At 37.0% G+C, this 25,247-nt stretch overlaps 1 protein-coding gene across 35 annotated transcripts in view; it reads left to right on the top strand.

The window, feature by feature from the left end:
* RIMS2 (regulating synaptic membrane exocytosis 2) overlaps positions 1 to 25,247 on the top strand; it is a 448,599-nt gene that overhangs the window by 173,335 nt on the left and 250,017 nt on the right. For all 35 annotated transcript variants that reach the window (XM_071554038.1, XM_071554007.1, XM_071554005.1 and 32 more), the window contains one exon: positions 17,627 to 18,552. In XM_071554038.1, the coding sequence (XP_071410139.1) occupies positions 17,627 to 18,552 (926 nt within the window). The remainder of the gene's footprint in view (positions 1 to 17,626; positions 18,553 to 25,247) is intronic.

Here is a 25,247-nt window from a genome sequence, read left to right as displayed (position 1 = left end):
TTCAAATTTAATTTGATAGTGAATTTGAGAAGTAACAAGGTTTATTTGTGACTACCCCTTTCGTCAGATTTATGATGAAGGTTTATGAAACCCTGAGTTATAAGCTTTCTATGATGCTTACCTGTAGTTAATTTTAAAAAAGCTTACAGAAGCATAATCAACATTTCCTCCCTTTTAAATTTGTTTCTGGGAAGACACTCTGTCTAGAATAAAACGTTGTGAATCGTTGAGTGATTTGGTATTTCTGGGACAGGTTTTCTATTTTTTTCACTATTTTAGTAAATTATTTTAAAGGAATATGAACATGCTGAACTTGAGGCTCATAGGTATGCTGCTCATTTTGTCAGACTTGTATGAGTCATTTTTAGATGGACTTGGAGCATCTAGGTTCTACATATCAGGTTACTGTTTGTGAGTCAGCAGAAAGGAGTTGCTGATGACCTGTCATTAGAAAAGAAAGCAGATGTCAAAACCTGTGGTTGCTGGAGGCATCCTGTGCATGTGGAGCATGGGGCTTCTTCCCTGCTCACCACTGAGCAGTCCGGGTTCTGCAGTGGCAACAGAGCTGCAGGACCTCACATGGCCCTTTCCAGCCTTGTAGGGAGCAGGGCAGAGCACTGAGGTAGAGCCCCAACAAATATTGATGGCCTTAAGATTACACGTTGAGTGCCTGAGGTGTCTGTGCATCAAAGCGATACATCTCACAGAACTCCAATTACTGTAAGGTAAGTAAATATTTGCTTTTTTTATTTTTTGTCTTCTCATGATTATTCCTACAAAAAGGCAAACTGATTAAGTCTCTATATATGAGTAAAAGGGTTTATCTGAGAAAGTGATGACTGCAAAAGCTATCTGTAAAATCAGATTTTTATTCTTTTTTTAAGACTTTACTCTTGAAATAAATTACCAAAAAGTGTTTCTGCCTCTATCTGTAAAATTTTTATGTACCTCTCTAATCTGCAGAGCCTAAACAATAAGTAGATAAATATTTATTACATACACAGGTGGAAAAACTAAGTATATACATATCCAGACTATTGCATAATATCTGGTGGATCATAGAAGAGTAAAGATAATAGTCTTCAAAAGATTTCAGTCTCCTTTAGAGGATTTAAATTTTGTGATCATCCTACATTTTCTTGGAATATAATCCTTCTGAATAAGTGACCCAGTACCTTCATTTTTGTAGATATTTCTGCTGTTTTGGTGTCTCAACTTTGGAAAATAAACAAAAAGCAGAATGTTTATTACTGTATATTTTACTCTGATGATTTTATTTTCACTGGCTTTTTCTGAGAATTCTGATGAAAACTCTGTCTGTACAGGGCACTGAGTTCTCTGAGAAATCCATCTCTGATTAGATTCTTCTGTTGTTTCTCCACCAGTTAATTACATTTCTTAAGCACAGCCATAATGTAGACTGAGACATATCACTTTTATGGCTTGTTCAGTAGACTGCATTGCATCTTTTGAATTGGTTAGCCTTGTCCTATTATTAAAAGATGCTGTAAAGGAGCATGCCTTTGTGACACTAGTGTGCAGTTATATATTGTATATTCAGTGACCCAGTATTTTGTAGCATTTCATACGAGCCATAAGAGAAAAAGAACAAAGACTAAATGCATGAGTCATTTTTTGCCGAAAGGATCTTATATTCACATTTATATTGTGTCCCTCGGAGTGAACATGTATGGTTTTTGTTTTGCAGGGATTGAAGGCTTTTTCTAGTGAATATCAGAATAAATGTGCAGTTGTCTCCTTTTGCTGTTCCTTCAACTGGAAAGTACAATGCAGCCCCAGCATGTACTCTCCAGTATGAAAAGTAGTTTTAGAGAATATCAACTAAACTCTACAGTTATTTTTAAAAACTCTCTCTTTCTGAGAGAAAACCCAACCGTTTGACTGTTCAAAACCAATATACATTCGTGGAATATAAAACCTCTTTTACACTAATCTGTTTACTTTATATAATTATTTCATTATATAATTAATATTTTTGAAAGATATGTAAAAATAGTTAAATAATCTATGCCAGAAGGCTGGAAATTTTAATAAAATATTAATGTATTTATTGTAAAAATAATTTTCATTCTGAATGCTAGAAAATATAATTTATTTGTAACTTTGTATATTTTCTACTCTAATATAATAATAAAATGTGGTCCAACTGCATTGGCATGGAAGCAAGGGATGCTATGGATTTAGAAAGATGTGATGTGTAGAAAACTCAAATTAATGAACTCACTGAAGTATGATTTTCAAGAGAAAAAAATATGTAAAAATTTCCAAGGCTTTTTTAAGCCTGAGGTTCATACTTCAGGGGCATACTGAATTTTGAGAATTGATAAATTTCCATATACATGTCTTTGGAAATGTGACAAATGTAGGTGCAATATTCTAGAGAAGATAAAGGAGCATCTTTTCTTCTCTCCCACTCACCTTTTTGATCCAGCAGTCATTTTATGCCCTGCACAATGTCCTCATTAAATGCTGAGAAGAAAAACAGTTGCACTTTTTAACTACAACAGTATAACATGCTTAATTTTAGCTTTGTTTATTTCAAAAGTGTTTTACAAGCTCTAGCAAATTGTTTTCTCTTTCAGAAGTGATGTAATCTGGGGTTTAGGAACAGAGATTTGAATTCTAAAGACATTTACTTTCCATGCTTAGTTTTGTGTTCGTTATAAAAACATAAGAAAAATAATTTTTTTACTGATAAGAATGTGGTAAAATAGCAATAATATGATTTATGTAAGGGTATAAATCTTGATTTATATAAAGTGGTCCAGAGGGTTCATAAACATGCGTTTATTGAGCATTTTGATGTTAGCTGTTTAAGCCCTGAAAACTGGTTTACAGGGAAACTGTTTAATGGAATTGTCAACACTCTACTGGTTAAAAGTTTGGAAACTTTATTAAACGTATGGCATGATTGCCCATTGTCTCAGCCAGCTTTCATCTCACTGACAGATCTCTGGATGTCTTTTAAAAACTGGAAATATCTGTTGGTCATGCCTGGAATTACAATTAAAGTAATGTCTGTTTGGATATCTTCATCTATAAATCAGGCTTCCCACCAATACTTAATTTTAACCACATACAGTAAAGGCTGCAGTTATCCATATAGTCATTTCTTTTTTCTGAAATTCTACTTTTCATCAGAAAATCTAGTGTGTGATTTAGCAGTAAGATCTCTCTTTTTTTTTCCTTTTCTTCCCCTTTTTTTTAATGCATTGTTTTTCCAGCTTTAGAGGTCTAGATGCCACAATATTAATAGTGATACCAGTAGGAGATGATTACTGATAATAAATGTCATATTAAACTTTGTTATAAATGCATAATTTTGCATTTGGCCCAATAATTTGAATTTATTTTCTTAATTTTTATCATAGCAACAGGAAGAAACAGATTAAAAGACTTAATAAAGTCAACTATAATGAAAAAAAATCCAGTGATGCCTGGAATAATTATTGCCTGCTGTCAGTTCTCCTTTTGCAAAAATCACAGTATTAAATCTTATTGAACTCGAGTTCTCTGGATATGACTAAATACATGCACTTGATTTCATGATTTAAACACTTACTGGCTGCTGGTAGCTTACCTGACTGGATAACTTTGTGTTATTAACCATCACTACAAGATGTGTGACAGGAACATCATCCTTCAAGGAATGGGTGACTAATCCTTCAAAGATGAGACAATGCATGTTCTGCAGTCACACTACAGAAAATTATTAGTATTACTAGAAGTGTTTTTACTCTTTAGCATTATAAAGTCTTAAAAATTTTTTTTGTTAGAACAAAATTTTTGTTTCAACCATTCACTTTGTCATTAAATTTTCTATACTGAATATTCAAAAATAATGCTCAGACTTATTAATGTTTTTCCATATTACAATTTACTCAGAAAAAAAAATGATCATGCTATGGTCAGGGCTTATTATTTTAAGAAACATTTATTTTAAACAGTTTTTCACATAGATTCCTGAAGTTCAGAGCGCAATTTTGCTGGATGTTATGGAAAAGCTATAAAGAGGCTTTAAATCCCCTACAGCAGCATTTCTACTCAGATTAAAGTAATAAGAGGAAAATAGTTTTTCTGGTGAAGATTATCTGTCTTTAAGTAATGGTTTTGGGAAAAGCAATGAAATATGGACTGAGATGTTAGGCATTTTTGAGAATCTCAGACTCTGCTGGAGTAAAATTGTTGATATCAGAACCGCTAAATAGACCTCCTAATGTAATGAAGAAAACCTCATTTACAGTAGGTACAGATAATGCTTCACATGCTCTTTTGCTTCTGTTCCTCTTTCTTTTCCCACAGCCTTTTCTTTGAAATTCTGCAGATGTATCCTTCCCTCTTTCTTCTGCTTCTCCATTTCATCTTATGCTGAAGGCATAGAGGAATAATCTGAAGGTGGTCACGTTCTGAATGCACAGTAGCCCATCAATTTCATAACTGCTTGTCTGAAATTTTCATGAAGACTGAGTCATAAATCACTCTACTCCTTGCATTATCCATCTGAATTACAAATAAAGGTTTTATCTTTTCCATGGACTTACTTCTTTTTCATCTAAAGTAGCAAATTCAGAAGAATGAAGTGCTGTTTCTAGTCAGAGTATGTTTGTATTTGTGTTATATGCATCATGAACTCCGTACAAGAGAACATGGGCAGTGAGCATTGAAACTTCCTCCTACAGCTGCAGCACTGGAGGCTTTGCTTAAATGCTGTGATTGCACCTGAACTTGAGCTCAAGGCCAGGCATCTTCCACTCTGCAATCTGCATCACAATATTGCATAAGAATGGGGAAGATAGCATGTTAAATCCTTTTAGCTGTAAAAGTAATTGTTAATAATTGTAGATTAATTGTACCACTATTCCTCAGTATACCACTTACTGTAAGAAAATTCTGTGGGTCACCTCAAACCAAGAATTCTGGGAGTTTTCTAATTTACATTGCCATTTGCAGTCTTGCTATTTGCTTATTATCTACTTCTGGTATCAGTGAGCTTCTATTTTATCTCCTGTGCTGATCTTGAATCATTCCTTGAAAAAAGCCTCCATTAGTCCAGTTCATATGAAGACATACAGTTCAATCCAATTCCTGCTTTTTTTCTTGCCTATCCTCAGATGTTGTCATAAAAGATGACCCAGAAAGATAATATGATCTCTCAGGAAAAGGCTCTGCAGATAAATGCTTCAAAAATATGCTTTATTGGAAGGTCCGATGTAGATTCTCTACTGGAAGAGACCTGATTTGCAGTTGGACTGAATCACGCACTACATCTGAAACCCTCTTGTTAAAAAGTGATATAGGAATGTAGATGGATCCCTGGTGTTGCTAATGAGATTTCTCCATGATCACAAGACGCTTTTGATGGCAAAGATCAGGAATATATGTGGATTCAGGAAAAGTATGTCTATATAAGGTGCATTTCCATTTGTTTGCTCTTTTGTCACCTGGCCTCAAAATGATGCCAGTCAACTACTGAGCATGACAAGAATTGCAAAGTTTAAAAAATGCATAAGCAGGTGTTGTGATAAAATCTGAGTGCAGATTGTGTTACTGGAAGAAAACTATGTTTGGTTTGAGGACACCAGAGCAAAAGAACCTCTGTGTTAGAATATATAGAGTATTTGTGTTTTGCTGTACTACATGAAACTATCATAATTATTGTTAGACAGTAGGTAGCTTGACAATAGAGGGGATCAGGAAAGGAAGTCAAGTCTGTGTTGAACCTGCCTTTAATAGTCAGTGAGCTTAAGAAAGAAGTCCAGAGGATTAATTGTCTCTTGATCTTTGGAAGTAATATATGTTAAAAAATCCCGCTTAAGCTGTTGCTTGAGCTTGGTCGTGGAATCAGGTTATAAAATTGCTTTTCACATGTCCCCATTAAAATGACTCTTGATTATTCACTTGTGAAAGCTGTTCATATAAGCAATAACAGTTCTGAGAGTGATGAAGTCATCATCAATCTCAAGAATATTTCATGAGTGTCTTCATAAAATGTTTTAAATCATTATTTTCCTTTTTTTTTGTTTTGTTACTGTTTTCTTGTTCCTTTCTGTGTTTCCTTAGCTGACTGATCACTCTTAAGACTGAGTTACTGAGAGTGTTTGTAACTTTTACAATAGGCTTCATAAATTCACATTATATTCTGAAGTGGAAGGGAGCCACAAGGAACATTGAGTCAAACTCCTGGCCCTGCATAAGACCATCCTCAAGAATCAAACTATGTGCCTGAGAGTAACATCTAAATGATTCTTGAACGTGGTAGCCTTGGAGCTGTGACCACGTCCCTGTTTCAGCACCCAAACACCCTCTCATGAAGACTCCTTTTCTAATATCCAGCTTGAGCCTCTGCTGGTGGAACTTCAGGCCATTCCCTCAGGTCCTGTCACTGGTCACCACAGAAAAGAGATCAGGGCCTGCCCATCCTCCTCCCCTCACGAGGAAGTTGTAACTACAGTGAGGTCTTCTCTCAGTCTCCTCCAGGCTGAACAGACCAAGTGCCCTCAGCCGCTCCTCATACAGCTTCACCATCTTCATTGGCCTCCTCTGGACACTCTCTAGCAGCTTAATATCTTTCTTACATTGTGGTGTCCAAAACTGCACATAATATTCCAGGTGAGGCCATCCCATTGCAGAGCAGTGTGGGACAATCCCCTCCATCGACCAGATGGCAATGCTGTGCCTGATGCACCCCAGGACACGGTTTGCCCTCCTGGCTGCCAGCACTGCTGACTCATATTCAACTTGTCACCCACCAGCATCCCTGGATCTCTTTCCACGGCACTGCTTTCCAGCATCTCATTTCCCAGTCTTACATGCACCTGGGGTTGCCCTGTCCCACATGCAGGATCTGGCACTTTCCCTTGTTGAAGGTCACATGGTTGGTGATTGCCCATCCTCTAATTTGTTGAGGTCTCTCTGCAGGCCCCCCCCTGCCTTCGAGAGAGTCAATAGTTTCTTCCAGTTTGTATCATCTGCACTTGTGTTATTGAAGGTGCTGAGAACCTGGATGAATTGAACAATTCCCTCTCAATGTTTCTTAACCATTTACCAATTGAGTCTAGTTGGTATTGGCAGACCTTCTTTTGATTATTCTCATACCTTTTCTAGAAATACTGTAATTAATGGAAAAGTAGATCAATGTTAGGTCCAAAATCTGCTAATACATAGGCTGAACTTTGGTTACAATTTCATTTGTATCTTGACTTTGTAGAAACCTGCTGAAAACTAGTTTATTGGGTAAAGCAAGTAATGTTGATGACAGGAACTGGAACACATGAATTAGTTGGGATGTTTATATACACATGGAGTTACAAAATGAGCATTCATTTCTCTTGTGGAATATAAAAAACTGGTGTCTTATTTTCTTTTTTAAGTAGAAGTAGAGTAATTAAGTTTACGTTCATTGCAGTAGAATGCAGAATATATCTAAGTGCTTGTTTAGGCTTATTTTAGTTATTTCACTCTAAAGTGCCTTTGATTCCCACACAACTCTATTGGAAGAAACCTAGTTTTGTATTTCAGTGTATTTTATTAATCACTGTTTTCTTTCTAGTAATTCTATAAGGACTATTCAACAACGGTTTACTTCCTGCTAGAAGAGGGTGATATTTTCCTCTGTATGTTCTGTATAGTTGTCGTCTTAACCAGGTGCTACCTTTCTGTATAAAAGCTGCTAGGCAGCCAGGGTTACCCTTTTCACTTCCAAGTACTTGTTCATTTCCACACACCTTCTAGAGTAGCTAGTGATCTTTCATATAGATTCTTACAAAGACCTGTGAATAAGTTTTCTTTGGAAAGTGCCGTTGAGCCTGTTTCTAGTGCAGATATCTCTAAAAGGTGACCAGAGACCAAGAGGGGGAATATCTAGAGCAGGCATCAGCCCTGCAGAAAAGCAAAGTAGCTTTGTTAGAAATACCTAATTCAGGCATCTGAACTGGGTATCTAAGGATGGCCTTTCAGCCTTTCAGAAACCACATGATTGTCATACACGTGATGTTGTTGCTACATGGTGGGAAGTTTTTCAGATAGTGTCTCTGAAAACTCAGGTGGCACAGGCATGGTGGACATCCCTACCTTCTACCTGAGCCCTGAGACCTGGACTGAAGGAGTTCTGTCTAGGCAGCCATAACTACTCAATCCTGCAAATTGGGGCTCACAGGACTGTGCATTGCAGCCCACTGCTCAATCTACTGTGGAGAAAATTCTCTTGCTAGAAAAGCTTTGCAGAATCATGTCCTACCAGTATATAATATAGGTGCTAAAAGTTTTTATAGAAATGCAAATAATTTTTCCATAAACTTGTGATCTGGTTCTATGTTGGATAGACTTAAGTGCTGTTTTAAAATACTGACATTTAATCTTATCTCACCAGCATATTGAGATTGACAGTTGAATAGGAAATTGACAGTTTTATGTACTGTGGTAATTTCCAAGAATTATTGAATGCACCTACCTCATTTCATAGTGGTCCAGCTGATGTTTCCTATTATGAACATGCTGAGCCTGACAGCCTTGTCTTGGAGAAGCTGCTGCAGAATGCTCATCAGTCACTGATGAGCCACCACAGATTTAATTCACTAGATTTAATAATAAGGACATTTTTACTGTGGAGGCATCAAAACAACTTAGTATCATCTATTTAATCTCTTACAGACTGAAAAATGAATCACAGAGATATTTTAAAACTAAAGTTCATTGTATGATATCATATATATATATATGATATCATACATAATTGTGGACACAGTGAGGAGGGAAAAAAGTAAAGAAGAAAAGATACGTTGACTCAGGTTCATTAGTAAAATTACAGTTTTAGGAGTTCAGCAGTCCAAAACACCTCCAGAGACTTTACTAGGCAAAGCAATTCTCAAATGACAGTTCATGTTGCTAATATTTTCTTAGTTTAATCATTATTGAAGAAGCTGTAATTTTTATGTAGTGGTGATAATACCCTTGTAATAATGGAGTGTCTGTAAGGAAATTCTCCTCTTCATCAGACTTAATGGTTTCCTTTGAAGAAACAGGATACTTTCATCTGCTGGTAAAAGAACCTGCTAAACAATCCCTGCATTAAGAAACTGAAACACTTCAAAAAGATTAGATTCAAAATTAGATCAAATGCGGTTAACATAAAGTATATTATGATATGTACTCTATGAAGGCTGAGAGAAAAAACTTTGGTGTTAGAAAGCCTTTTGTAGGAGTCTGAATTTACTATTATTGAGGTGGAGAAAAATCTAGGTTGCAACGAAGTCTGTATTTTTCCCATATCATGACACTTTATCATGGCTCAAATTTATTATAGTCAAATATGGGTTGTATATGGTTTTTATATTAAACAAAATTTATTTGCAAACTAGTTTGCATAGACAGAAGATGCTGTGGAAAACTGGAAAATGTGTCTATAATTATTTAATGCAAATGAGGCTGTCTACATGTTTGCTTTCTATTATTTTCACATTCTCACAGTATTTTGAATGTGTGTTCTGGAAATAAGTCGTCTATTGATTTTCACTTCTTGTTTTCTCTCTTTTTTTTTAATGCTATGTAAGAAAAGGTATTTCAGTTTTAGAGTATGTTCAGCACATCAGACTGAAGTAGATGTCTTGGGTATTTTAGCCTAATGATTGAAAATTACATCAAAATTTAACCTGGTCCAAATTAAAACTGATAGATATTACATAACAATTTGAGGCCTAGAATACAAAGTAAATGCTGGAAGTAGAATCACAAAACAAGAAATACTGGAACTGCACAATTTTAAAAATGGTCTAAATGAAATGCCCTGACCAGCATGTACATTTGTAGGCAATAGTACTGTAGCAAGGCACTAATCAGCTAAGTACCATAATCCTCCTTATAGGGTAAATTCTTACTTGACCTCCAGCTATATACAGCACATGGTAACAGCATTAAACTATAACACTCCTCTCATGCTCTCAATAGCTTCCCTTTGGGTCACCTCCCTGACTTGAATTGCTGTTGTTTCATATACTAGATTTTTTTTCCTATATGCCTTATATTTTATAATTGCATTTTTGGGGAATGGAAAGGATTGTAAAATATACCTAAAAATTGTGTCTCAGAATTAAGAGACTGTTCCTATGATTTCACCGAACCTAGAGGATTAAATGAAAGCACTAGTGAGAACAGAAATTGATGTATTCTCATGAACCCGAGGCTTCCAACTTCCCAGATGTGCAGTGGCTGATCAAAAGGTAAAGCAAGGAAGAAAGATGCTGAATGTGTTGTTTGAAAACAATGCTAACACTCAGCATTTTTTGTTCTTTTGGGGGATGATTAGGAAGATGCTTTTTAATTTTAGCAAAAAACCTCAGTGAAAGTACTGAAAAACTTTTTCTTGTGCTTCAGATATATGAGAATATTATCATTAACAAAGTCTTATACTTTAATTTAGTTTCTTGATTTGTCTTCTGTTTTCTGTGACAAAAATATTTCTTGAAAAGTTCTTTTAATAAAAATAGTATATGTGAAATTTTGAAATATCTCTGTATTTCAATTATCTGTCCTTTTTAGTAACAGTTCACTATTGCATTTACTCCTACTTATGTTTGTTTCTGTGACCTTCTGTTCTTTTATCACCATGGGTTTTAAACTAATTTGAATCCTGTTCTATGACAGCTGTTAATTGATTCCAGACTTCTGCATATTATTTCTGTAGTGTCAGTACTAAAATAGATAATAAAAATGCACATTCTGACCAATTATGCTTGAATAATATTTAATCAATTTGCTATTGTTTTTATGATTAGCTGCTTTTTTAACACTAATTTTTTATTGAAAAAGTAGTGAGATATTTCTAATTTATCTATTAGCAAAATACTAATTTTGAAAATGTTCAAAAGTAGAAATAAAGAAAAATCTCAGAATGTTTCACTTATAAAAGATAGGCATTCATCAATATAGATGAATGAACACTCAGATTAAAATATGCTTATTTTATTTCTCATTTTGCGGTTCTCTAAAATCAGATTATATGATATAAGGGCCACTGAATACTCAGTCAAAGTAAAGGAGAACAAAGTAATTTTTATGAGTTGAGCCAATTTTCCTATCTGTGAGGTTCTGGATTTAATTTAAAAAAAAAGGAAAACCTTATTGTCTAAATATTTACTGATTAGCAGGTGATACTTAAAATCACTAGTTCTGATTGGCAGTTACTCATTCTTTCCATATTATAACTCATTTTCTAGCACAAATTGAAGTTAGCCCTGCTGCATTGCTGAATTTTTGCTGAATTGCTTGTATAGGAAAGGATCGTATTGTTTGGTATGTCTGTGCAATCATGTTGAGGTCAAAGCAAAATTTTTATCAGTGGTAAGTTTAATTATGTTAATGTTTTGTTACTGCAGATTTCCTTTCATTCCATTCATACAAGCCTGAAGTCAGTGAATTCATATTTTCAGATAAAATCTAATAGTGATCAACATCTGCACTACCAGTGTCATGCTTCAGTAAATTTTTGAATCATCATTGTAAACTTAATTCATTATTATTTGGAGATATTTAGCTAAAAGATATTCAAATGGTCCAAAGTATGATTGTTATAAAATAAAATTTACAAGGCATGGCTGAAATGAGGAATGGAATATTGTCTTATGTGAACTTTACTAAGTGAATTGCTTACATGTCTGAGTTGTAGACGTACTACAAGGCAATGTGTTTAAAACTGTATTGGCCAAGAAAGGCAATAAACACCTTTTCTTTTTGTCAGAGTAGGCTCTTTAATTAACTTGTGAATTGTGCATTGCTTGCTTACATTCTTAATCTTATTTTGAGGGAGTGAGAAACGAAGGAGAGGGTACAGACAGATCAGAAAATTAATTTAGTATAAAAATAGACAGCACAGGAGAAATGATAAAAGGTCTTGGTAGAAAATCAGAAAAAGCTCATTTTTTTTTAGAACTGGAGCCACAACTGCTTCAGAGAGCAAAAATGAATTCTCATGCACAACGTGACTCAGCAAAAGTAAAAGTTATAAGCAGAGAATGAGAAAAGGAGTTAAATCAGTACCAGCCAGTCACTTAAAAACACTGCCAAAAATAGGTAAACATTTTGCAGATTCTTTAGTATAGCAATGGAAGTCTGTGAAAATACTTTCATAAGTGAGAGAGTAGGACCGTCCCAGGGAAAGGCAGCTAAACCTTAATTTTGCATAGCAAGATTTTGGGGTTCATTGCTCTCATGGGAGTTTTGGTTATAAAGTCCAGAGTGTGTTCAGCTCACCTTCTGGCAGCCCAGAAACCTCTATGTAAGGTGTCATGATAGTGTTTTATCTGCTCCTTGTCACTATTGTTTTAAAAAAGTGTCTGACTATCTGTTGAATACAACATATGGAAATATAAAATTTTTGAATAGGAGAAGAGCTATTCTTCAGCGATCACTCAGGAACCAATAAATGCTGTTTCCCTGACAGGAGCCATAAGTAATGGCGAGACAAAGCTGTGCTCAGTCTATTTGATGAGGTCTCTAACAGAAGCCTTGTCCCTTGCATGGCTTTTGTGACAGAGTTTCAGTGGCAAATGTGAAGTTTTACCTTCTCTGAATTATTCTTTCATATACTCAACGATCACATTTTGCAAAGAGTTAAGCAAAATTGAAATATGTGCAAGAGAAATATTTTGTTTTGATTTTCCTGTCAATTTCATTCCTTACTAATTCAAAGGAAACAGAAAAAAATATAAAAATATTATCTAGCTAATTATAATTAAGCCTTACAAGTAAATGACCAATATTCAGTTCTTAAATAGTAGATGATGGCTCAGGCCCACTGAGCTCTTACTTGTTTTAAATTGACTGAAAGCTTCTAATTTATAGAATTTTCAAGTAAATGCAGATTAATTCAGGTACCCATATGTTTAAATATGTCTTTTGAATGATACTTTCTCCAGTTCAAATATGTTTTCTATTAGTCTGAGAACAAGATTTGTAGCAGGAAGACCTGACGTGTAGTTTTGACAGTGACATAAATACTTTCCATATTACAATGTTTTTGAATATCTGTGACTTTTGAAATGTGATAGAAACCTGTTTTTTAAAATCTCAATTTCTACAGCACAGTTGGGTTAATTTTTTAAAAATCAAAATCAAAGCAGAAGAGTGTTTTCTCTTTGAGGAAGAATACAAATGAATGTCAAAGATTTTTGAGCTATTTAGTTCCATTATGGAAATCACAGCCATCAAAGCTGAGTAGCTGTCTTATATTCCCCCATGTCATATTTTAAGTGATTAATTCCATTGTAGCATGGGGGACTTGAATAATTCAACTTTATGAGCAGGAGATCAGGTTACAGTCAAGCTATTTGCTTTTTCATAATATTAGTGATGTCTGTAGTGCACTGCAAATAAGGTTTGCATCAGTGTGAGGTTATGGGCTGTTAAAGGACCAAATGCCTGTATTGATAGATTACAACAAAAATAAAACATGGTAATAATTAGGAAAAAATAAGTTTCTGATTCTACTTCTGAAAAAAAAAGTATTTATAAACTGTGCCTGACAGATTTATGCATGTTCTAGAGTTTTTTTAACCATAACAGAGATTTTATTTTATGGTTGTTTCAAACAAGCAGTAATCACAATGGCCTGGAGGATTTTTCAGTGGTGCAGTAACCTTTTGAGAAGACGGTAATCCTTCTGACAAGAGTTATATAGTGCTTAGTTGAGCTTGCAGCTGGAGGGTGTGTATTACACCCTTAAAGTTCTCTTAACTTTTAAGTTCCAGGAAAGTCCCGGAAAAGCAGTAGTCATTTTCCATGGGGTATCCATCTGGAAGTACATGATGAAAGGCATTTATTGAGGTATATTTTAAGGTAGTTAATGTTGAGAAATGGATTAGACAGAAGCTTGTGAAGGTGAGGGAGAATTAGCTAGTGGTCTAAAAATAACAGCAGATTTTTAATAGTAGTGACTGGCCATAAGTTTTCACAAGTACTGTTCCTCCTACCATGGTTTCATAACTCCGGTTTAAAATATATAGCATACATTGTACAACTATGTTTATGGCACAAATTTTTTTAAATTAAAAGATTGTTGAACGTAAAGGGGGGCTACTTGTGCTGTGATGACCAGTAAAGAAAATGATAGGCTTGAATGCCAAGTGGTGTGGTGACTGCAGGGCAGGCTGAGCCCTCTCCTGACAGCAAAGTTTCTGGATGATCAGGTGCTGTGGATACAGTTAATATATTTCAGATGGATAGGATTAACTTCTGGCATTTGATCCCAGTAGTGCAGTTAGATGCCTTCAACAGGAATGAAATTAATTAGAAAGGGAGTCTGATAGTGCCAGTCAACATAGGCTGGGAATTTAATTACTTTTATCTTTGAGGTTACTTTCTCTGAAGAAAAGTGCTACATTTTCAGGTAGGTCCTTCTTGCATGTGGCCCAGCAGTTGCCACATGCAGGGCACCTGTATAAACCTTTTTCCTTCATGAAAGGTTGGAATAGACTGAGGACCCAGATACTCTTTGCATTTCCATCAGTCACGTGTGGTGTTCTTATGTTAATGTCTTAGCAACAGAATGGAGGATGGAAAATGACTGCTAGTGGTAAATGTAGTGCACAAGGTGAGAAAATGTGCAATTGGTATAAAAATGTAATGCTAAATTGGCACATCCTTCTCTCATTAACATAGTGCATGCTAGAAAAAAAGGTGGATTTTTCAGTGAATCCTGAGCTAGTGAATCAGATGACACATTTTCCTGATAGAAATACATTTTCCTCAGCCAGCAATATTGTTTTTACTCATACAGAAATCCATCTTTTTAATCCCCTTAGCCTTCCCTCCATGACATTATAGCAGTTAACATTTCCGGAATTGATTTGTCTACTATTCTGTGCATCCATATGAGCATACTGTGATGCATAGTCATATACATATGTGTGTGTGTGTGTGTGTATACATATATATATATATGCACACATGTATTTGTGGGTTGTGCATATATAGCTAATCTTCTATTTGTAGCTAAAACAACTCTGCTGTTGTTTATCTTGCTGTAGACACAAGTATGTAGATGTTTGATACTGAAGCATTTGTACACTCAGACTACTCCAAGGCACATGTGAAATTTGTCAAACTAGATTCTGTACAGTTTTGTGTTACACAGTGTATCATGAAGCTGTTCCTATAAACCATGCTTACTAGAGTGTTTTAATGACTTGGAGGATCAAACCTATGCAAAAATCTGTGGCTGTGAATAGAACTTGATCTATAGGTAATGCAATCTTGCAATGAAATCCACATGAATGAATGCTGTAACTGCTGAGTGCCATTTATTTCGATTCAGCTTGCCTAGAGATAGAGTTTGCCTATATGGATTATACAACTGGGAAGGGGAGTACAAATTTTTATTATAGTCATGACAGAAATTTTCAGGGATTAGGTAAATTGTAATTGGAACTACTCTTTTGGGGATGTGGAATATTTTTCATCAGCTGAAGTATTTAAGTGAAAAATATTTATCTTCCTTAAAGCATTTCTGTACCTAATCTCTGTTGTTTTAATGAAAACTTCAATGTCTTTGCAAACTGTATGAATTCTGGTAGCTCTGTTGTCCTAATTGTCCATTCCCGTCGGCCATTCGGGTTTTAGACTTTGGAAACTCTGTTCGTGTAACATTAGAGTGATTCAATGTGAGTCCTAAGGACCAGAATCCATAGAGATTTTGTAAACTTACAGAGGTTATGATATGTGCTGGGACTTACATGACACTGTAATAGGAGAGATACAACATCTTAGCTTGACCATAAGCAAATAGATATCTGCCTGATGCTTACGATATTTCTCATGTTTTGCAGGAAGATTTCAATTTTTGAAAGATTTAATCAGTTTTCTAATTTGTAGATGCCATTGTAAAGCTAAAGTACTTTAATATTTACAAGGCAAGACTGAGTCCAAATCTTGCAAGCCCAGTTTAGTGACCCCGTGGTGTATGTAAGACACTTCAGGATGCCCGTTTGACAATCACCACTGCCACACACACTCTGCTCAAACTCTTGTGGTTTTCCCTTACCGAGAAGAGACTGCATTTCCTTTCTGGCTGTGAGAAGGGCATTTTATCTCCTATCAGCTAAACACAGAGCACTTTATACTTTCCTGTGCACCAAGACAGAACCTGATTCTCCTCCCCTTCTCTAAACTGAAGTGTTTCAGTTCTTCTAGGACCACTGTGGCAATAAGGCAAAAGGCTTGCCTTTTTCCTGTCCTTCTAAACACTATGAAGTTTCTCTTGGTTGCTGCCTACAAGGCTGCCCTTCAGGAGCAGTGGCCATTTTGTGAGGGTAGAAAACATTTTAAATGGGATCTTAATTATAAAAATAGAACTAAATATATGAAAAATGGACTGAGAACACAAAAAAAAATAGCTTCATATGTGTAATTTTATTACTTAAAACTTGAGTTATCTATATTATCCCAGATAATCCCACCTCTGTCTCTTATCCACATCTGGGGTCTTTGGTCCAGTTTCCTGTGTGTAACTTCTTCAGATCCATCTAGTGTGAAAAAACAAGCACAAATCAGGATATGTCTGGAAGTAGCACTTTAGATGCTCATTACTTTGTAAGGATTGATAAAGGTAGGCTTGGAAGCTTCAGTTTGTTTCCCCTGTGAATCCCTACTCCCTATTTAACTGATCCCTTCTAGTCACGTAGTAAGCAATGTTGTTTTAAACAGAACCCATAGCATTCACAATATATTCCAGAAACACCCTTTATTAAAATATTACATATGAAAAAATTCACATGCTTTAATCTACCACTTGTTAGTGTCAGGAAACACTGTCTGTTGATAAATTTTTCCACCTTCCTCTGAAGTCTCAGGAGTTGTCCGTGGCCAGACGACATCTATGACAAAGAGTCAATGTTTTATGTGGCACAGAAACTCCATTCTGGTATATGGTTGGTGTCTTTCCCAAACGCTTGGACTAATACTGTTACTACCCCTCTCCCTATAGGGATGGGAAGGATTCTTTTATCAGCTCAGACAGAACTTTGAAGCTCTTTCCCTTCTACAGAACAGAAAAAAGTGCTTTGTTTTCCAAATTCAGAACTTCTGAAATCATCTTATTTAGAGAAATGTGGCCATTGGATCTTCCTTTTTTGCCGTTGGCAACACATAGCTTTGTGGGAACTGAAATTTGTGGTTTTAAGCAATAATGGCTGCAAAAAAAGCAAACTAACTGAATGATCCTTCTAGCCTTAATTTCTATGGTGATTTTAAAACCCTATGAAGTAGAAGAATATGGTCAAATAACATCACTGTAAAATGATTACGAAGGATTATAAAATGTTGGTACTTGTAAAGCAGTTATGACTACAAAGTACCATTTGAAGTCTCTATTTTATAATGTTGTATTATCATTTTTCCTTTGAAGTTGTTTTTTATTTAAACTGTGCACCAAAAACATATTTGCTGCATGACATGCTTTCTTTAAATTAAGACAGAAAATGTGAGAGCACATTCACAAAGAAATGCAATGAATGGATTTTTTCCCATCAGCTATCGTTTAATTAGCATTAACTGTGTATTTGTGCTGCATAATATATTGACAGAATTCTCTCTCTGCTTTCTTGTTGTGATTACTTAGGAAAAGAAGCCCATCAATATCAAGAGAACAGAACAGAAGATACGACCAAAGGGACGAGAGAGACGAATATTCACAGTATGCTCCATCAGACAGTGCGATGCCCAGGTCACCATCAGATTATTCAGATAGACGGTCACAACGTGGGCCTCAGTTATATGAAGAACCTGAACCGGGTGATTATAGAGATTCCAACAGAAGGAGCCGCAGGCGTTCCAAGGAGTATCCGGTAGAAGAAGAAGATGCACAAAACAGGGAAGAATATGAAAGGCAGCGGAGGGAAGAGGAATACCAGGCACGATACCGAAGTGATCCTAATTTGGCTCGTTATCCAGTCAAGCCTCAACCATATGAGGAACAAATGCGTATTCATGCTGAAGTGTCCCGAGCACGTCATGAACGGAGACATAGTGATGTCTCATTGGCAAATACAGAGTTGGAAGATTCTCGGATGTCTATGCTCCGGATGGAACGGCCGTCAAGACAAAGATCAGTGTCTGAGCGCAGGGCTGCCATGGAAAACCAACGTTCATATTCTATGGAAAGAACTCGAGAGGCTCAGGGGCCAAGTCCCAATCGCCAGAGGACCACAAATCATAGCCCTCCTACACCTAGGAGGAGTCCAATTCCTCTGGAAAGACCAGACATGAGGCGCTCGGACTCATTAAGGAAACAGCACCATTTGGATCCCAATTCTGCTGTACGGAAAACAAAACGTGAAAAAATGGAGACCATGTTACGGAATGATTCACTTAGCTCAGACCAGTCTGAATCTGTCAGACCACCACCACCAAAGCCCCACAAAACAAAAAAGGGAGGTAAAATGCGCCAGGTTTCATTGAGTAGCTCAGAAGAGGAATTGGCATCCACTCCAGAATATACAAGTTGTGATGATGTAGAGATTGAAAGTGAAAGTGTTAGTGAAAAAGGTAAGATTTCTAAATTTTCATTGTTTTAATACCTGGATGTGACTTAATTTCCATTACATTGTATATTTTTTAACCTATTTAAATTGATTGCAACCACTTATCTACAGCCCTTCAAAGAGGACTTGAATTTGTTGGGATGGGAGTTGGGATTTTTTATCTGATTTTGTGTTTCATTTACTTAAATCTGAAGTTAACGATTTATGTGGAAAAGAATATCACAGCTACTACAAGTATTTGGATATGTTAAAGGAAAAAACATGCCTATTGAAATCTGCAGAGTATCTAAAGCTGTTCTGTCGTATAAGACCATGGTTTGATGTCCATTAATAGCAGATTTGCGCATTCCTGGATCACAATGAGTGCATATTTGATCTAGATCAAGTGTGGGCACATGACTGCATTTTTGTTGAATTAACCACGGCACATGGTACAGACCTTACACCAGTTTCATGCTGACTGCTGCAGGTTAAAGGGTGTCTGATCTGCAATGAGACCTGCCTGTGTAACATTAACCTATTCAAGTTTTGAAAGACATTTAAAATTACTGATGCGTTTTACACTGGTGGAGGTTTCTTTTTCTTCTGGTGCTATGCTACCTTTTGGTTTTAGTGCTTTTTAGGATTAATGTTGGAGTTATTCCATTGTCAGGAAGAAAAGCTAATGTTGATTGAAATGATTCCAAACCTATACAAAAGTAATCTGTGACTTAAGTATGAAAGTATTGGGGACAATCACTTTAAACTCAATCAAATTTATATTACTAGTTTTCTTACCTTCATGGATGTTGGTGGTCTAAAGTACAGTAGTTTTAACCTTTTTTTGAATTATTATTCTTATGCTACTGAACCTTTGCTACTTCTTCTGAGTAGTCATCTACTGTTGTGGATTGGGATACAAGATTTGTTACTACTTATTATTAATATTGCTACCAAATTTTTTCTGCAGCAAGTAATTAGTTAATGAAATAACTCTGAATTTTTAATACGCCAATATCATCAACCATGGTCTGATAAGCAGGGAGTGAGATAGTGTAGAATGGAAGGAAATTTCACCCAGGTCAAAGCAGACAGTTACATACCCTTATGTGAAACAAGTGTGCTGATGCCCTTAGTCTTCCTGATGAGTAGACAGAACTTCTACCACTTGATAATGCTCATGATTTTTTCTTACAAGCAACCTTGAGGAAAACAGGGTCAATCAATATATGGGAAGTAGTAACAAGGTGTTTATTTGGGGCAATTCAGCATAGGGAACCTACTATACAGAATAATATAAAAACGGGGATTTTGGTACATGTAACATAAAAAACATACACATTTAGGATTATAAAAGCACAGAATTGTTTAGTTTGGAAAAGATCTGTAAGACTATTGAATTCAAACATTAACCTAGCACTTCCATGGTTTTTAACACATCAATGACCCCTGTGTCTTTGCTGCTGCATGGATTTCTATTCCATACTTCCACTGAAGCAATGGACTGGAGGACCTCAATAGCACAATGTCCCTCAGGCACTGGTGTGCTGTCCCCAGGCTTATCTGTAGTGAGCCTAGTTTCAAGCCTTTCCTCCTTCAGACCTAATCTAAAGTTCTCTCAATAAACCCTGCCTGATCTGAAAGGAGACTTCCTTTCTTTCCTCATCATTCCCTACAACTGGAAGGACAGAGGAGAAGACCCCTTGTGCTCCTGATCCCTTAACAAGTCATCCCAAGGTCCTGAAGTCTCCCCTTAATTTGTCTTGGACTTCTTATTGCCACTTCTTTACAGCCTACATGAAAAATCCATAAAGGTTGAGGGCCGTTCCAGGAGAGAGTCTTTCTCTTCACACCTTTAACCCTGGTCCCAGGGATGCACCAGACTTTGCCAAGAAGTGGGTCCAGCATATTGGGCCTTCTCCCTTCAGACAGTTGTTTAAAACATGCTATACAGTGCTAGATTCTCTGTCATAATAATGATTTTACAAAACTTAGAGTTTTCACTTAAAAAATTTTGTATTTTAAGTGTCCAATAAAATATTCTTATTGACAACAATAGTTGATAATAATGGCAATGCCGTGTCTGTGCTGATTTCTGAGATAGGAAGCTAGATATTTATTTTATAATTTACTTTGAAAAGCTTGCAAAATTTTGCAGAAAAAAAATGCTCTCTACTATGTGTCTTTCAAGCGCAGTGGATTTTTTAGGTGAGGCACAGCGTGCACGGAACTGGCCCCACCCTTTAACTCATAAGGTTCATCTGCCGCAGCCGAGTGAGCTTGGGCAGTGACAGTGAAGTCCTCAGGACTAGAACCTACAGTCCCCAGTATTGCCAGGACATCTCCCATCCAAGCACTAACCAGGGCAGACCCTCCGAGATCTGATGGGTTCGGGTGTCAGGGAGGCATTTAACTGCCTACAGCTGCTATAGGCAGACACAGAAAGTCCTGCCTCATTCTTTTTGTTTTCATTAGTCTCTCTTGCCGTGTAAACCAGCCTGCATTCAGAGTGCATATAAGCGTTTTCTTCATGAATCTTGCCCAAAGGAATCCAGCACATAAACCCACCATCAGTCTTCCTTGCATTGCAATAGTTTCTTTGATTGATAAAATGCAATTAATTATTTTAAACATATAATATAAAAATTAGTTTCTCCTACCCCCAAATTATACTTGCTTTCTGCTCTTTAAAAATGCCCCAGACTTGAGGATTTCTCATCTGCCCTTTTAAGTCACATACAAAGTCTCTTTGGCCAAAGATAAAGTTATAAATATTAAACATTTGGCTTTGGAGTGATGAAGGGTGGCAGTGTGGGAATGAGAATTTGGATGCAGTAATAATGAGCTCTTCAAAAAGAGGAGAATAATATTTTGTCCATCTCTTTCTCTGTGGAGTACCCATATTATTCCATAGATACTGCAAATAAACATTAACAATTGCTTCACTGTGCAGAGCAGTCTGGGCCTGAGCTGCAGGAACAGGTGTTCACTGATTTACATCAGAGATTTTACAAGGCCCTAACACTGGTTTTAAGAAACTAGTCTGAAAATTGTGAATTTTCCAAAAGTGTAGGGAAAAAAGTCATATGCTCTTAAAATGACTAAAAGTATTTTTTAAGCTTGTCTTCAAAAGGAAAAGAGTGGATACTTACATAGGTTGGAACATACATATGCATACAAAATGAAGATAGACATTTCATTCTATGAGTTCAGTAGAGACAGAGACCAACTGCTGGATTAAGAGCTCTGGGAAGAGCATCCATTATTGCTGAATGCCTTTGACTTTCAGTATTTGGGTTTGATCTCATTTTAATAGCTGTCTGCCTCAAGGTAATATTTCCTTGATTTTTAAAAATGTAATCAAATTGTTTTCAGGAAAGGGAAAAAGCAAAATTACTTTTCTGCATGGTTCTGGTGATGGTCAGAGAAACCATTGCCTTGGAATGCTCCTGCCTCCTCTCTCTGGGGAACTGGGGAAACTGTGAACAGAGAAAGCTGATGAACACCCTGACAGGTCTTGGGTACCTTGTAGACAGTCATGTGAAACACAAGCATGGTGAAGAATTGTTGTAGGTGGAGGTTCAACTGCAGAAAAGAAGAGCTAGGTTCTTAAGATACTGCATCATTTTTGTAATGCTATTATATTTAGACCAGGACATTTTGGTCATATGCCAGGCTGAGGACTGGCATATAGGAATGGGAATCAGGAAGCTTCAGGGCAATGAGCAGGTAAGGGAAGAAAGTTTAGGAATGGCAAAATAAAATGTCATTGGGTGCCTGGAAACCAGTGGATTGAAATGGAAACTGAGGCTCTAGAAGAAGAGGGAAGAACAAAGCTGGTAGATCTAGAAAGCAAAACCTCTAACCTCTAGTTTGGGAAGAGCAGATAAGGTGAAGGAAAGAGGTGTGATAAAGACAATAGGGATGATGAGAACAGGAACTTCCTGAACGGCAGGTTACAGGATTCTGAGAAGCAGATTCAGCAGTTTGAGAGAGATGACAAGTGTCTGGAAAAAGGGCATTCACAGAGATGGACAGAAGGGCTAAGCTTTTTTTGGAAAGAGGGACTGGAACTCCCTGAGCAAGGAACATAGACCTGGCAGCTCTGAGCTGAAGTGCTGAGAGGAGGTTTGGTGTGGTAAGAGGTGTAAGACCATGATGAGGAGAAAATGGTGTGACAGACCAGATCATTCTTTAAAAGTTTTAAAAGGAAATATGCATGACAACAGTGTTAAATGGACATAGCTGAGATTACAAATATATTTACCTGAAACTTCAATTGTGCCAGAATTAGACATATTTTGCAGACTGAGTTTTGCGCAGGTCTTCATACACGCAAAGCTGTCCTTAGTGACAACTGAATACCAATTCAGATGGCCTCCACCTTTTTCTGTGCATAGAATGAACAATTCCTCCTTAAAATGCTATTCAAATTTTTCTGAAGTTCTCAGCATTTTTCCCATGCTATCTGAGGACGCTTCACTCTTGCTGTGAACACCAGGCCTCTGAAACTGCAAAGACAGTGTCTTCATTTGCAGCACTTGTTGCGAGTCTTGGAGATCAGCCTATCAGATGGTTCAAGGCTGCATCTCCACTGCAGAATTCCCTGCTTGTCTTAGGAAAAACATGTTGGAGAAAAAAAAAAGAGAAGGTGACTATATGTTTTGGACCAAAATATTAGGTATATGGCAATGTTCCCTAATAGTGAAAGATCAAAATTGCTTAAAATGTTAGAGAAAATCAATTCTTGAAATGCCAGTGCTTTTAAGAAATCATAAATTTTAAATAGCAGTAAAATAGATCCTGCATCAGTTAAACCAGAGATCATAATGATGTATTTATAAATGTTCAAGTTCACCAATTCTTCCTCAAAACCCTCTCAGGTGACATGGTTCAGTTCCAAGGCTCTAAGAAACACGGTTTATAAAACAAGAACAGTTGTGGTGTTAATTGCAGTAAAGTGAACATGTGTCACCTACAGAGTTCCAAATAAATTTGGGATTTGTGCTGTGCAAGTTAGGCCAAGCATTCTACATTGCTTGTCCAATTTAATTGTCTTCTATTGAGTGTCTTCTTCAGGGAACCTTAGAGTATTTTTGTTTGCATTTTTGGCTGGATGTTTGTCAGTGCAATTGTAAGGAATAGGCCTTAGGGGAGGTTTGAAAGGGCTGCCATAATTTGTCAGCCAGCATGAAGCAGATGTTAAGCAGAGAGCTACAGGCTTGTGTTCACAGGCTTTACAGGTAGATTTAGAAAATCAAACAGCAACACTGCCCCTGTATTCCTTGTGGCAATACTGTCACACCTGCAGTCCTTCAAAGGACCAATCTGAAGAGACTTACCACGGCCATTTAGGAAAGCTAATGGTCCCTGGAGTTGTCATACCCCCACTCAGAACACAGGCACCAGAGAGGTGACCCTGTGCTGGAGCTGGGGTTCCTTCTGCATCTTACCCAAATATTTGAGGGTCCTAGATGTCCTAGAGTTCTTTATAAATCTCTCAAACTCTAGTTTTCCAGCAAGAGAAAAGCTACATGGAAAAAGAGAATTTATTCAAGGAAATCTAGGTGTATGATAACTGTAAATACTGCTCTACTTTGTTCTAGACATAAAGTAGGACATAGTAGATTTTCCAATGGTGGTAAACAGCTCAGGCACACATGCATGCATACCATGCTCCCAGCCACCTTTCCGAGCAGCCTGTGAGAGGTATCTCTGCACAAATGGTGGCTGACATCTGATGTGGGTGGAATCTGTGGCAGCAAAAGCAAATGTGTTTGTGTTTTGTCAGAGCTGCAGTTCTTAAGTTTAGTGTTTGCTTTCACTGTTCTTTTATTAAAACACGATAGCTACGTGGACGCCTGTTTTTATTATCAAGGAAACTCATGTACATAGAAACATATAATCATGTAGCTTGGTAAAGATCTTTAAGACAAAGTCCAACTGTTGACTTAGCAGTGACAAGATCAGCACTAAACCATGTCTGTAAGTGTCACACACACATGTCTTTTAAATAACTCCAGGAATGGTGACTCAACTAGTTCCCTGGGCAGCCTGTTCCAGTGTTTGACAACCCTTTCAGTGAAGAATTTTTTTCTGAATATCCAATCTAAACCTCCCCTGCTATAACATAAGACCATTTCCTCTCATCCTATTGCTTGTTACCTGGGAGAAGAGACTGACCCCCACCTGGCTACAGCCTCATTTCAGGTAGTTGTAGAGAGTGATAAGGTCACCCTGAGTCTCCTTTTTCTCCAGCCTAAACACCCACAGCTCCCTCAGCTGCTCCTCATCAAACTTGTGCTCCAGACCCTTCACCAGCTCTGTTGCCCTTCTCAGCACATACTCCAGCACCTTGATGTCCTCCTTGTAGTCAGGGGCCAAAACTGAACACAGCAGTCAAAATGTGGTCTCACCAGTGCTGAGTATGGGGGGACAAACACTGCCCTGGTCCTGCTGGCCACACTTTCTGATACCAGTCAGGATGTGACTGGCCTTCTTAGTCACCTTGGCATGCTACCAGCTCATATTCAGACAGCACCCCCAGCCCAACACATGGATAGAGAGGCTTCCAGTGATCTGAAAACCTTCCCTGGGTTATTGATTGAAAGCCGCAGGGTGCAAGTTGTGGAGCAGCAATGTGTGTAAGCAGGACAAAGTGTTAATACACTTTGTCACTAAGTGCATTGAAAACATAGATATATAACCTTCCATTGACTA

Source organism: Pithys albifrons, chromosome 4 (assembly GCF_047495875.1).
Source record: "Pithys albifrons albifrons isolate INPA30051 chromosome 4, PitAlb_v1, whole genome shotgun sequence".
In the NCBI taxonomy this organism is placed as follows: Eukaryota; Metazoa; Chordata; class Aves; order Passeriformes; family Thamnophilidae; genus Pithys; species Pithys albifrons.
This window is presented reverse-complemented; position numbering and strand designations above follow the sequence as displayed.